The sequence below is a fragment of the Eublepharis macularius genome, chromosome 14 (assembly GCF_028583425.1).
Source record: "Eublepharis macularius isolate TG4126 chromosome 14, MPM_Emac_v1.0, whole genome shotgun sequence".
NCBI classification, from domain to species: Eukaryota; Metazoa; Chordata; class Lepidosauria; order Squamata; family Eublepharidae; genus Eublepharis; species Eublepharis macularius.
The window spans coordinates 34,262,551-34,276,336 of record NC_072803.1 but is presented as its reverse complement, the minus strand read 5'-3'; the positions used below and the strand labels follow the sequence as shown (position 1 = coordinate 34,276,336).

The 13,786-nt window shown below is 41.5% G+C and overlaps 1 protein-coding gene across 1 annotated transcript in view; it reads right to left on the bottom strand.

Annotated features, from left to right (window-relative positions):
- Nucleotides 1–140: 140 nt before the first annotated feature.
- Nucleotides 141–13,786, bottom strand: part of IKBKB (inhibitor of nuclear factor kappa B kinase subunit beta) — a 36,145-nt gene continuing 22,499 nt past the window's right edge. The window contains exons 9-21 of the mRNA XM_054997779.1: nucleotides 13,403–13,532; nucleotides 12,161–12,355; nucleotides 11,551–11,665; nucleotides 10,271–10,394; nucleotides 9,586–9,737; nucleotides 8,823–8,884; nucleotides 7,388–7,497; nucleotides 6,272–6,321; nucleotides 3,816–3,915; nucleotides 3,470–3,617; nucleotides 2,570–2,697; nucleotides 694–784; nucleotides 141–376 (exon numbers count right to left, since the gene is read on the bottom strand). Of these exons, the coding sequence (XP_054853754.1) occupies nucleotides 308–376; nucleotides 694–784; nucleotides 2,570–2,697; nucleotides 3,470–3,617; nucleotides 3,816–3,915; nucleotides 6,272–6,321; nucleotides 7,388–7,497; nucleotides 8,823–8,884; nucleotides 9,586–9,737; nucleotides 10,271–10,394; nucleotides 11,551–11,665; nucleotides 12,161–12,355; nucleotides 13,403–13,532 (1,474 nt within the window). The 3' untranslated portion in view covers nucleotides 141–307. The remainder of the gene's footprint in view (nucleotides 377–693; nucleotides 785–2,569; nucleotides 2,698–3,469; nucleotides 3,618–3,815; nucleotides 3,916–6,271; nucleotides 6,322–7,387; nucleotides 7,498–8,822; nucleotides 8,885–9,585; nucleotides 9,738–10,270; nucleotides 10,395–11,550; nucleotides 11,666–12,160; nucleotides 12,356–13,402; nucleotides 13,533–13,786) is intronic.

Below are 13,786 nucleotides of genomic sequence, written 5' to 3'. Positions count from 1 at the left end.
CTGAGTGGCTGCTGCTGATTTAGAGTACTGGGCCCTCCTTGTCCACTTGCATCAAAAGCATTCAATGTAACTCAGATGAAAATAGTCTGTATACATGAGGGCAACTTAAAAGGCCCAGGTAGACACTTCACTCAAAGCAGTACAGAAAAGTAATTTTATATACAGATAGTTTCAGATAGGAATAAATCTCTCTATGCAATCATATGTTTAACAAGTTTCCTATGCCAGAATGGTTTGTAGTCAGCATGTTTCCCCCAACAGGAAGAGCGTATATGGGGCATTTAAAACATTGCTTAGTGAGTTTTTTTCACATTTGAGTTTGTTCTGGGCTTTCTCGTTCTTCCACTTGAAGTTTCAGCCAACTCCAGTCCAAAGCCTAAAAATAAATCAGATATGAATTTAGATGCATCTCACCCATAACCTACCTGCCCCTTTCCCCAGATTCTGTACATTAGAGACAAGATTAATCCACATTCCATTCAAGAAGAATACAGTTAAGACTTAGACATATGATAGAGGAGGGAAATGTAGTGAAGGTTAACTGATTCTTTTCTTCCCCCTCTTTAGTTATTAAGCATCCAAATCCTTTTAAAAAAGAACTAACATAGACTTAAGTTGACTGAGAAGATGTTATTCTCTTGAGTCTTCTTCCTTTCATCTCAGCACTTTACAGTATAAAATTAGGGGCATTACCATAAAGCTGTGGTCTTGATCCTTCATTGTGTCAAGCATCACATTCTCTAGCTGGCTGCAGAGGCTTTGAGATTCCATCAATAGGACCTCACTAAGAGACAAATTACAGGAGATTTGTGTAAAAGAGTGCTTTGCAAGTACATGAGCAGTAATTGTTACAGAGAAATTCCACTTGCCACTTGATGCACGTTGTCTGCTACTTCAGCTCTCTCAAGAAGCTTGCTGAATTTACATATCAGACTTTCTTTTTAATTCTCAGTTACAAAAGTAGATTGCCTGTGGTAGGTAGGTCTCTTCTTCAAAGAGAATGTTGGACAACCCCATGGGTTCTTTGGCTTGTTTTTATTAGACAAATTTGATTGCTTTTATATAACAGGCACTGAAGGGGAACTTCTGGCCCTGCTGCACAAAGCAACTTCATTGATTGATTTGAGAAAGAACAGTTTCAGTCCAATATCTAAGGCAGATGTTACATGCTAGTATTTACCTGCAGCTAATGTATGCAGGCATTGCAATTTACATGCTTTCTAACGTGAAGAGGGTTGATTATAAGCAGATGAAAAATATATTAAAAGTCAACACAGGAAGTACATACCTGTTGTAAGAACAAAAACACACACTAGTCTTTTGCTAAATATGCATCCATTCACCTTTAAAGATAGATGCAAGATTCCTGTTTCTGAAAAAAAGCACCAGCTAGTCAGTCCTAAGGAGCACCTTACAGACAGTATGTACTAAATCGAAGCACAGCAGAAACAGTGTGTGCCACTGTGTGTTCTTACAGAAGCATTAACTCTTCAGATTTCTTGTGCCACAACTTAAGCCTCTCTGCCCAGCATATCTGCTAGTACCATTGTGGTGGCACGTGAGAATGCTATGGCCAACAGTTGCTTCCTAGTAATGGGATGTTAGGAGTATGGCTACACTAGCTAATTTTCCTTCTGCACTAATGTAAGTAATGTATTTTGCATAGATTTTCCCAGTTCTACTCCTGTTGTGTTCATTTGTATGAACAAAGCACAACTGAAACTTCATAAGGGACCAGGTTAACTTTGTCCCACCCTGTTTGGGTGGGGGGTTAGGCATGACAGAGAATTTTTGTATGCCTGAAGCAGTAGCTAACGTACAGACTGTTTTGTCTAAATGTAGCATTATTTATTTTAAAAAAGACTACACCCTAAGAGAATACAATAAACAAGACTGCTTTGAACTATAAAGGGGAAAGTTGCTGATATGGACACAGGAAAGGTGGTGCAAAGTTCTGTGAAACTGACAAAGGTATGATTGTCCCTGCAGGGTAACTGGAGAATTTTAAAAACATGAGGGGGAAACAGTCCTTACTATAAGACTGATAACATTACAGTCTTTCAACTGCTGTTGGAAGTTTATAATAATGAACTATTTTCTTCCTCTACTAACATTTTCCAGTAGTTTGGGAAAGGCTGTGTGTGTGTGTCTGTGTCTGTGTCTGTGTGTGTGTCGGCAACAATAAGGCACTAGATAATACTATATACTTCATATTCCTTTTCCTCCAAATTGATTACATATATAGCCTTATGAAGAAGAATTAAAAAGTTTTAGTCTTGCTACCCTAAAGCCAGAGGGATAGATGTGTTAGTGTATTGTAGCAAAAATAGGAGTCCTGTGGCTCCTCTAGCATAAAAAAAACCTTGTTAGACTTCAAGGTGCCACAAGACTCCAAACACAGTTTACTTTGTAGTCTTACTGTATAATTTATTTTCTGCATATCTTACAGTAATCCCTCAAACAGCCAAGTAGAGTGTTGAGAGACTTCAAGCATGAAAGTACAAACCTACAGCAATATCACTTCAAACAGCTTAAGTCCAGACATTTGAACAATCACTTCCAACCTTACCTTTTAAGCACAGGTTCTTGTAAATTGCCATTGGGGGCTTGGCTCTGCAAGGATAGCTGGCCAGGGTTACTAAGGCGTGATGTATTCATGCTGTCTGGGCTGCCACTGACAGGACCACGCACCTTACTCTGCAGGGAAGGAGGAGACAGATTAAGCATTCTGTGCACAGAAAAGTGGGAAAATATGCTATTTTTATTCAGTGGGAAGTGTTGTTGCCACCTCCATCCAGAAACTGGGGGGAGAGGGTGTGTTAATGCAACATGAGACTGGATTTTAGAAGTCTGATTAAGGCAGTGGGTTTTCACACTGTGTTCTGGGGAGCCCTAGGATTCCTCATTGAGAAAATCATGAGTAGCATAAAAAGCTTCCCTCAAATTTCCCCTGCAATATGTAGCCCTGAAACAGTGATGAGTGGTCTAGGGCACGTTCCTAGTTACAGCAAGGCTCTTACAGTGTCTCAGATAAACAAGTATGACCTAGAACATACTCAGTTTCTGCAACACACAAGGTAGACATGCAGAGGCATCTCAGCAGAGGAGGAGGAGGAGTGTGTGTGTCAAGGCAGTGTGTTGAGAGCCAGTGTAGTGGTTAGAGTTTTGAACTTAATCTGGGAGACCCAGGTTCAAATCTCCACTCTCTGCCATAGAAGCTCAACAGGTGACAGTGAGCCAGGCACACACTCTCAGCCCTAACCTACCTCAGAGGGATGTTGTGAGGGTATAATGCAGGTGAGAATGATGTAAGTCTCTTTGGGTCCCCATTGGGAAGAAAGGTGGGGTATAAAAATCAAGTAAGGCATAATTTTTGAGCCAGTTTCTTGATTTAGGGAAGGGAAATCAGATTCAGATATGCCACCTGATCTCTTGACGAGATAAAAATACATTTTTCCACCTCACTCACACAGGCTATTTTCAGCAAGTTCCACAGTTCTTTCTGCCGTTTCTCCTGGAGCCGGATAACCTTGTTCTCATCTTCATTCATCAGGCGCATCACCTCATCTACTTTAGGAAACAACTCCAGTGCCTTTTGTTTGCATACAACTGTATTGCTGAAAAATGATACTCTAGTCACCAGTCAGTAGCTGACTCCAGAAGTGGGCGAGATGAGAGAATACACTGCTTGATATGGCATGATCCTGTTGCTAGCCTGCAACACACTGTGCATTGTGTGGCATTCTGCCTGTTCCAACTCTATTCCAAGTAACCAGCATAACCTCCCCATTACAACATGTGGTTTGGGGTTTTACCTCAGTTGCACATAAAGAAGGCGGATTTTCTTTTCAAAGGACTGTATTGCCTGCAACAGCAGTCGTACTACATCCTGGCAATCTCCACTAGTCCGTTGATCTAGACGTAGAAGTGGGAGAAATCAAAATGCAGGACAGTGAGAGGTCATTTTTTTAAAAAGAGGAGCTAAAAATCGCATTGCTCTGAGCACTTTTCAGAGCTTGGACAACAAGCAACAGGAAAAATCACAGCCATTACAATGTGAATCATCTTCTGGCTTTGCCTTCACAATGAATGAAAATACGAATAGTCTACCTCTGGGGCACATTCTTAAACACTGCTGAATGAAGATTAGAGCCAATTGTTACGGTCATTTTAGCACTATCAGTAGTCAGATGAGGCTTATAGGAGAGGGGGAGCTGAGAGCATGAAAATGTGATGCTCCAGAATTCAAAGCTGCTGGCCCTACAAGACTTCCTGTGCTGTTTTTCAGCGCCACAGCAGTTTGCAGTGAGACTACTGCGACAATATTCCACACATCACTAAATTGAAACATTCATGCAAATCAGCCCTCTCTCACTGGCACCTCCTCCCCATCTTTTGTTCACATGATCAAGGCAGTTACTGAATATTTAAAATAATAAAATATTTATTATTATTAAAAATGATTATATTATTTAAACAGCACCATCAACATGCATGGAGCTTTATAGAGTAATAGTCTAGAAGAGCACAGCCCAAAGGAACTTAAACAATCTGAAGTTTAGCACAGAGGGGATAACAAAGGGAAGGGGGAGAGACTGAAGGGACAATAGAAAAGAAGCATATGCATTCTTGTCCTAGTTTTAGGAAAGAGTTGTGCCAGAGATTTCACAGAAGAGGTGGGGTTTAGGGAAGTGAGAATGGGAGCATCACACCAGTGTTCAAGGGAGGCAGATGCAAACGTAAGTGGGGAGGATAATTTGGGGATGCAGAAGACCTCCCAAAGATAAGGTTAGTAGAGCTCATGCTAGATCTGAGAGCAGAGAAGAAGAGGGTGACTGCACCCATACAGATACTGTGCTATTGTTGCAATATCAGCGGTTATTCATAACTGGATTGTCCTATGTGGACAAGCCAGTCCAGTTGCAAACAATTATTACAGCACATTGCAGCCAGTGCAAGAATTTAAGAACAGAGCATTGTACTGTTAGAAAAATGAGGAATGAATCATTTTGGTGACAATTATTCACAGAGATGAGAGAAACTTCAATGGGACATCAGAGAGGAATTAAGAGGAGACCCTCTCCCTTTTCAATGTACGGTTATGAAGGCACAATAAATTTATTAATTTTATTTAAAACATTTCTATGCCTTCTTTCCACACAAACAGGCAAGCATCAAAACATTTCAACAGTAAAACATTAAAACAATTTAAAATAGACTACACACACACATTATGTAGTTGATTCAATAAAAACATATAAGCACACCAAACACACCTGGGGAGGAGGGCCCGTAACAGTGATTGGGAGTATGCCAAACATACTCAAATACTCATACAAACACAACACAAAGTCTTTACCCAGTAGCAAAAGATAACGATAAAGGGATACAGACGAATCTCCCTGAGGAGGGAGTACCAAAGTTTTGGTGCCACAAAACAAGATGGCCCTTTCTTGAGGTGCCACCCATCTAGCCTCAGCTGGCATGGCACCTGAAGCAGGGCCACTGAAGGTGACCTCGGTGGACAGGTAGGTTCTTATTGGAGCAGGTGGTTATTTAGGTATGCTGGCCCCAAGCTGTTTACAATTTTAAAGGTCAATAACGGCACCCTCAATTGAGTCTGGAAGCAAATTGGCAGCCAATGTAGATGGGAAAAGACTGGAGTGAATTGTTTCTACGACCTACTCCAGTAAACATTCTAGCCACATTCTGTACCAACTAGCTTCCAGATAGTCTTCAAGGGCAACCTCATGTAGAGCATGTTGCAGTAATCTAATCTAGATGTTACCAGGTCATGCTCCACAGTGACTATTCTATGTTAAGTTTAGATCTTTTATGTCAGACAACTTGCTCTTGTATGACTAAAACGTATTAGAAATCACTGTTACATGATTTGGGGATATCTGTAAAAAAATCCAGACTTCTAGCATTCTTTAATCCCTCCTTACTATGTGAACAAAAGGAGGTTTGAGAATGTGAAGAAATAACTAATCCACATTAGTGATCTTTCAGAAGATGTGCTCTCTCTTCTGTACTTTGTAGGAAAAGAAAAGGGTCGACTGTGAGCTTTGGGAGAAGTAATTAGGTTTGTAAATCAGTATCTGTAACACACTGTAAAGCTACACTGGCCTTGATAAGGCAGGCTGGGGAACAAAGGCAGGAGGAAGAGCTGCTGACATACAGTCCTGCAACCCCCTCCCTCTTCTCCCACCAGGGCTCCTTTGGAACAAAGCATGCTACAGCAATACTGCAGTGCAATGACACCTTTTACCTCTTGGCTTTTCCCTCAGTCTTCGGTACAGGTCCTTGGCTTGCTCCTCTCTACAAAAGCAACAAGAAACACCACCCTAAGGAATCCAGATTTGAAATGGTCTTGCAGGGCTCAAGAAACTGAATCATTCCGGAGACAAAACTTGTAGATTTCCAAGTTGTTGAGTGTGATGGTTTTGATTGTTTTGACAAGTGTGTCAGAGGAAGACCTATCATACACAGCTGCTGGCGAAACGTCAGGAACTACAATGCCAAGACCACGGCAATACAGACCGGAAAACCCCCAACAACCATCGTTCTCCGGCCGTGAAAGCCTTCGACAATACACCTATCATACTATTTTCTGTCTTGCCCTAAACCAGTCTTACTTTCATTGCTCATTTTCAGCAGGAAGAAGGGGGCAGGGACAAGAGGCAGGGGCTATGCTGAAAGCTAGGTGACAAGGTTCAAGATCCTCTGAATGGTCACTCTTTTTCAGTCTCACTTCGCCATCTGTAAACTGGGAATACTGGTGTCCTACCTCACAGAGAAAAATCCAGTAACAAAAAGGATTGTGAACTTTTAATTTGCACGTAGTAGGTTCTGACTATTCTTCTCCAGCTCCTTCCATGCACATTGTAGAATGACAGTTTTCAAGCAATCAACCTCCTGGCCTACAATAAGAAATTGTATAGCCCATGGAAAGCATTACCGCTTGATTATGCTAAATGTTTAAATGGGCTCTTCCTGCCTATCATATAAGGGTGAAATTAACCTCGGTAGCCTATGAGAGCAACCTGTGTAGAGGTATGCACGAACCCTTTGAAATCAACTGAATTCGTCAGATGCCTCTGACGAAGAGTACTGTGGTTCTCGAAAGCTTATGCTACAGTAAAGTTGGTTAGTCTTAAAGGTGCTACTGGACTCTTTTCTATTTTGTTACTACAGACTAACACGGCTAACTCTTCTGAATCTATGTTCAACTTACTATACACATTGCCACTTAACCCATGTCTACATATATGACTTGCTAATAGACTGGCAAAGAAGGAGTGTTTTCTGTTCCACCAAGCTGATGGAAGCTAGAAAAAATAACTGCTTAGAGATAAAGGCCTAGAACCACAGAAGCATCCCTTACAGATCATCCAAGGAGCTCCCTTGCTTGCGGCCCTGTGGGATTCTCTGCAGGTCCACAATGTCCGTTTGCAGAGCCATTGTCTTCTTTACAAGCTGCTCAACTTCCTCCTCCTGAGAGAGAGAGAAAGAGTAAGACAGACATGGGAGAAACAGTAGCTTGGAGACCATCCTATCATATATCAAGAAACTATCTCCCGCCACTTAAGCTTAAGGAGCTTAAGCTTCATTGGCAGAGCTGAAAGCTCATTCTTATTCCCTTAATCTTTCTGTTTGTTACTTTTTCTCTTCCTCTTCTTCCCACCCTCTCTCACTCTGTAACTTATGCTTGACTCTATTCTTCCTTTCATCCTTTCATTAATGTCAGATCTAAGTCTTACTGATTTAAGCTCCTTGATATTTAAAAAATAGCACTAATTTTTGCTGTTGTTACATTTTAAATATTAGCTCAATCCCTGATTCCTTCTAGACTTAATACCTGCAACAATCTACTTTGATTTCCTGTGTCTCTTTATCTAAAACTTCCTTCTGTTTTGAATGCCTCTGCCTACCTCCAATTTCCTGTGCATAGTTTTCCTCTTCTCTCTGCAATTGTCTCTTTAATGGCTTTCTTTTCTTATCATAGTCATTTTTTTGCTGGTAAGTGCTCAAATACAGTTAGTCCTCATTATTGTTAAGGTGCCCCACAGTCTCTACATTCTTCTGGTGCCTTTTCACTCTAAACCAAAAGTTTAATTTTCACTCATGAATCTCCATCCTTTCCCCCTTGTTGTGCCATAGATCTGGAATGTTGTACCAATAGGCATCAGGAGTGCCATAAGCCACATCTGAAAATGTTTTGTTTTAGTTGAGCCTTTGCCACTTGATTCCCTCCTCCCCTCTTTTCATGTCTTAATTCCCATTTATCTTATTAGACTGTAGATAGTAGGTGTCTTATGTTTTTTGTACAGTACCTACATTTTAGGTGGTTTGTTAGACAACAAACATTATTACATTATTCTCACTCAGACAGGGGGCCAGTTTGGTGTAGTGGTTAAGAACGGCAGGACTCTAATCTGAAGAATCAGGTTTGATTCCCCACTCCTTCCTTTGAAGCCAGCTGGGGGACTTTAGGTCAGTCACAGCTCTCTTGGAGCTCTCAGCCCCACCCACCTCACAGGGTGATTGTCATGAGGATAATAATAATAACACACTTTGTAAACTGCTCTGAGTGTGGCATTAAGTTGTCCTGAATGGCAGTATATAAATCAAATGATGTTGTTATTATTAGACCACTAGGCTGCACCTTTCCCTGAAGTCCCGCGCTGCAGACCAAGCTCTCTGCTGACCAAAAATCATTCCCATTCTCCTTGCTTTTTTATGGGATCTGGCCTGGTAACTCAGAAAGAAAGTGAGACAATCAGTGAAGCGCTTAATCTTTAAAAGGTGGAGAGACATACTTGCCCGCAGAGCTCTACATCCTGCTCCATGTCCTTCCAGGCGAGCAGCAGTTTCTCAGAAGCTGTGAAGGGAACATAGCAGTGTTTTTCAAACTCTGAACCAAATGAACCTTTCTAAATTGGGAAAATATCCATTTGAGTCTTCTTAAGGGTAACAAAGAACAACAGAGTTACCTAATTCGCTGGTGAAGCTGAGTTCAACTCAAGACAAGGGTTTACGGCAATGTTGGAGCAGTACAGGTTTTACAGTACTGCAGCTTACCACTCTGCACTACGGGGACCTTTTAATATAATAAAGACCTTCATATTTTTCTTTTGTTCTCTGCCTTACAGTTGACCCATATGCCTCATTTAGTGCTGGAGAGACATTTGATTAACTATTGCCTTTGATGTACACAAAGGAGGAATGCCATATTCTCCTTCTCCTTTGTCCCAGTAACTTGGTGCAACTTGACAATCAATTTTGGACTGTCTATACTAATCTCATTTAGTCTATAGGACATTCTCAACTCAGGTGGAAACTGCACTCTTCATACCAGAGTCTCCTAGCAGTCTCCTCACTTTTAAGAATGATCTGTTACAGCCTGGGCCCAAGCTTTTCCTGTTGCCACCCCACAGCTGTGGAACTATCTCCTGGAAGAGCACCTTACCCTAGAGGCCTTCTGGTGAGGTAGTAAAACTGATTTAAGAGAACTTATGGGGCAAGCTTGAAAGTTATAGATGTGGGCCCCACTATCATGTCTGTTCTAAAAGTGAGACTCACTGATTCCAAACTCAGTTTGTTCTTTGTACTTCTCCAAGTCGATCTGGATGCTGGTTTTGAAGAAGTCTAGCTTTGCTTTCAGTTGCTGGGACAGGGAAGCCATTGAGTTCTTCATCTTGGAAAGGGTGCTGTTATGCCGCAGCAAGTTCCTCCTGCAAGGCCAGGGAGGATGGGAGGAAGAAAGACACTCTGTAGAGATTTGTCTTACTAAGCCAAATCTACCATCTGTGTTCTCTCACAGTCATCCCCATACATTGGCAGCACAATAAGATGGTCCCAGACTTCTTAAGTCTTGCAGTCTTTTCAGTCCAACAGACATCAGGAAATACATCTGCAGTTGTGCACATGCCATATAGTTATGATCATACTGCATAAGCACAGAACTTAGTGCTGGGTATAGAATTCAGCATTCTGAGAACTGCTGCATTCTGAAATTTCAGAGAATAAAAGGCAGCTCAGCAGGACTTCCAGACAAGGAAGTGTATTGTCTAGGTCCCTACCTCTTCCCACTGATAAACAACAGCAGAATAAATTAGGCAAATAAAAACCTATGCTTCCATTTTTATAGAATTTGAAGAAGAGGTACAGAATTCACAAAAGTCTGCCTAAAAATACAGTTTAGCAGCTAATCCAGTTCTATCCACTCAGATACACCTTCCCGTCCACATGGAACACTATCACTTACATGGCTGCTCGCTGACCATGCTGAAGTTGGTTAAAGTCATGATTCAGTTTCTGGATTGAGTGCCAGACTTGACCCCACACTTTGCGGAGTTGAAAGAATGAAAGGGTTTTCTTTGGATCCTGGACTACAGAAGAAAAAGGAGAAAGATTATCATAAAAAATAGCAGGGGAGCTGGATCAAAATAGAGAGTAGGGGGTGCACCTCCAGAGATAGTGAAGCTGAATACTGACTCAAATGCTGGCTTCTAGAGAACTACAACTGAGGTTCCTGGGCTTTTTAAAGGATTTCCCAGGCCTGAATTTGTCGGTAACCTGGTTGTTTGACTGGCTGGAAATTATGCAGAGTTCTTTCCACGGTCAGATCAGATCGTGAACACTCTTGGCAACCACAACTGGCAAAATAGGACAACTTGCACTCCTTGGCCTTCCTCGCTTCCAGCTCCCACCATTTTTGTTCTTGTTTGGTTTTTTTAACTTAAGTTTCTAGTTCTGCAAAAAGTATGCTTGAAAGTATATGGGCAATGACTGCTGAAATTTCAGAAGCCAGATGCTGACTGAGGCAGTTTCCACAGGGGCCAGGTTTGTGTAGTTTCCCTGTTACTGCTGTGGCTTCCCACATGCCAGGTTTTCTTGAAGTTTGCTTGCCCAGTTCCCTGATAGCAGTCATCACCCTTCCTCTGGGTCACTCACTAGGGCTTTCTTAATTTAAAACAGTTGGCAATTATAGCCATATAACATTATAACAATTTGTGAATCAGGTTCTCTGAATCCCCAGGTTTCGTTTTTTTAAAAAAAAATCTAGCCTCTTTTGTTGTGGAGATATACCTTTCCCTTATATCTCGACAATAAAAGGGGCTTAAATGTGACTTAAATGAAGAGAATGAAGCTATGGATTCAGAGAACCTGATACACAGACTCTTATACTGTTGCTTCATGATAATGATGTACAATTGTTGATTTAAAACAAAAAATTCCCGTGGCAAGGGGAGGAAATGGCTGCTTCAGGAACAAAGAAAATGGCTGCCACGTGGGTGAGAAAATCAAGATTTCCCCATCATACGGCAGCCAGGCAGCCATCCAGGTTTTACTGTGAAAAACAGGCAAACACCAGGAGGTACACAAATGTACCACAATGTCATAGGGAAACAACACTGAACCCGGGGCAGTAACACATGTGGAAATGGCCTTGATTTTCAATGGCTAGTGGTGGGGTTTCAGAACTATGCAGTGTTCATTGCTCCTCCACATGACAATCAGAAACAGAAGTTATGATGCTCTTACGAATGTAGTTAATGCTTTCTGGATGAGGCCGCAGACAGATCTGAGGCTCGTAGGTGACTTTTCTGTTGTCAAACAGGAAGAAGAGGTCTGCATCAGCAGCTGCGACGTCATTTAGCTGCAAGAAAAAGCAACACTCATTCCACTTCAGTGGCACATTTCAGTGATGGATGTATTACTCGGTCATATCTATAATCTTGACCTATCCAAATATCTCAGATCAGCCAATAGCAACAGTTCATGTATAGGTCTCCTTCCCCACTCTAAATAATCCTCTCCTGTGTCCTGTCTTTAAGAGGGAACACACAGGAAACAGATGCCACATTTTTAACATAACAGGTCCAACACATCACTTTTATTCCTCTATTTTTCCTGTTTTCCTTTGGCAAGCAGTGTAGTAGGTTCTTGAAACATCTCTCAGACAAGTCACCTCCCACCAAAGGGAGATTCTCCTAACCCAACCCCCTCCATCTCATGAATTCTGTCACCTTTTGAAACAAACATTCTTTCAAGGACGTAGTTAAAAAAGAGAAAGTTCTATTCAGCCAAGCATAAGCCATCAGCAACAGAGACTTACTTGGTGCTAGTGGGAGGGAAATGTTCTTGAACCTACCTTGCTGTCAGCAAGATACTGAATGTCTGGTTTCTCAGGAAACAATGCTAGCCCCCCTTCTTGTAGCAACTCTTGGTCTTGCTCTGGGATGCCAGTATCAGCCTGGATCCTGGCTTTCACATTCTGCAAGGTCTCTTCCTCTGCCAGAGAGTACACATGAACGACACCTGTTACCATATTGAGGATATGAACTAGCTGAAAAAGAAAAGGCACAATTAAGGGAGGTAACAAAAACCATCAGTGGTGTTATTCAGAACACAGAATGCCTCACCCCTTCCTGAAAAGCAAGATCTGGATTCAATAGGACCTTAAAGACCAACAAGATTTCCAAGGTATGAGCTTTCAAGTGTCAAAGCTCCCTTCATCAGAGCTTTGACTTTCAAAAGCTCATACCTTGGTAATCTCGTTGGTCTTTAAGGTCCTATTAGGCCCTTGCTTTTCAGCTGCAGACCAATATGGTTACCCACCTGAAACCACTCCTGAAAGAAAAATAGTAAAGAGTCCAGTTAGGTGCAACTGACAAAAAAGAGCTGTGGTTCTCGGAAGCTTATGCTACAATCAAGTTGGTTAGTCTTAAAGGTGCTACTGGACTCGTTACTGTTTTGCTACTACAGACTAACATGGCTAACTTCTCTGGACTCCTGAAAGAAAGCAATAGGAGCAAAACTTCCCTCTTACTCTCTCTGCCAGAATGACTGCAGGCAGGAATGATGCATTTTGCACCCAGAGAATTCTGCTTTCAAGGCAAATCAACTCTTACTGACACAAGCTTTAAACAGACAGAAATTTTAGTATGAGGATGCAGATAATTTCTCTAACATGTTCTGAAATGGTACAGTCTAGAGATGTAGAGATCGAGAGAAAAAAACCTGGAACATTTTTTGGTGAGGACCTCTATCCTCCTGAGTATTTGTCCATAATGGAAAAATTGGAAATTTGGGCTAACACCAATTTTGGAATGAGTGAAATGCTTTTCAAGACAATACTGGATTCACTAAAAATGTGCAGTATGAAGATTTTTGTGTAATACGGCATTAGAGACTGTTACTTCCTGCCTATACTGTAAACATACAATATTACTGTATAAATGTGACCAATTTTGTCCACAATTAGTATCTTTCAATGTATAATATACTATTGAAGAACTCACCCATTAGTTTAAAAGATTTTAAATCAATCTATACACATCTTTAGATCACCACATGCCAAACCTCTTATTTCTTCCTTCCAAACATAACTTACTTTTATATTCAGGATGTCATCCAAGGCCTTGAAACAGCCATTGGGGCCATATGTGGGATCGGTGCCTCTCTGCCGTGAGTTCCATCTGAGCATCATCTGTAGCCATTTCTCCAGTCGATCAGCCAACACACTGCAAACACATGCATGAAAAAAATGGGTAGGAGGAAAATAGTGGCTAGCTGTGCCAGAAGGATTTTTTAAAAAGTGGTGGATCAAACCAAGCACTCTCCTTTGGATCTTTCTTTTATAAACAGAAAGTACTCAAATGTGTGTGAGAAGCAGGCTTGTGTACACAATACAGCTCCACAATCCCCAAACCCAATGGCCTCTATTTACTGAACACCCAAATGTACTATGGGCGAAATCCAGTCTGATTTCCTCCTC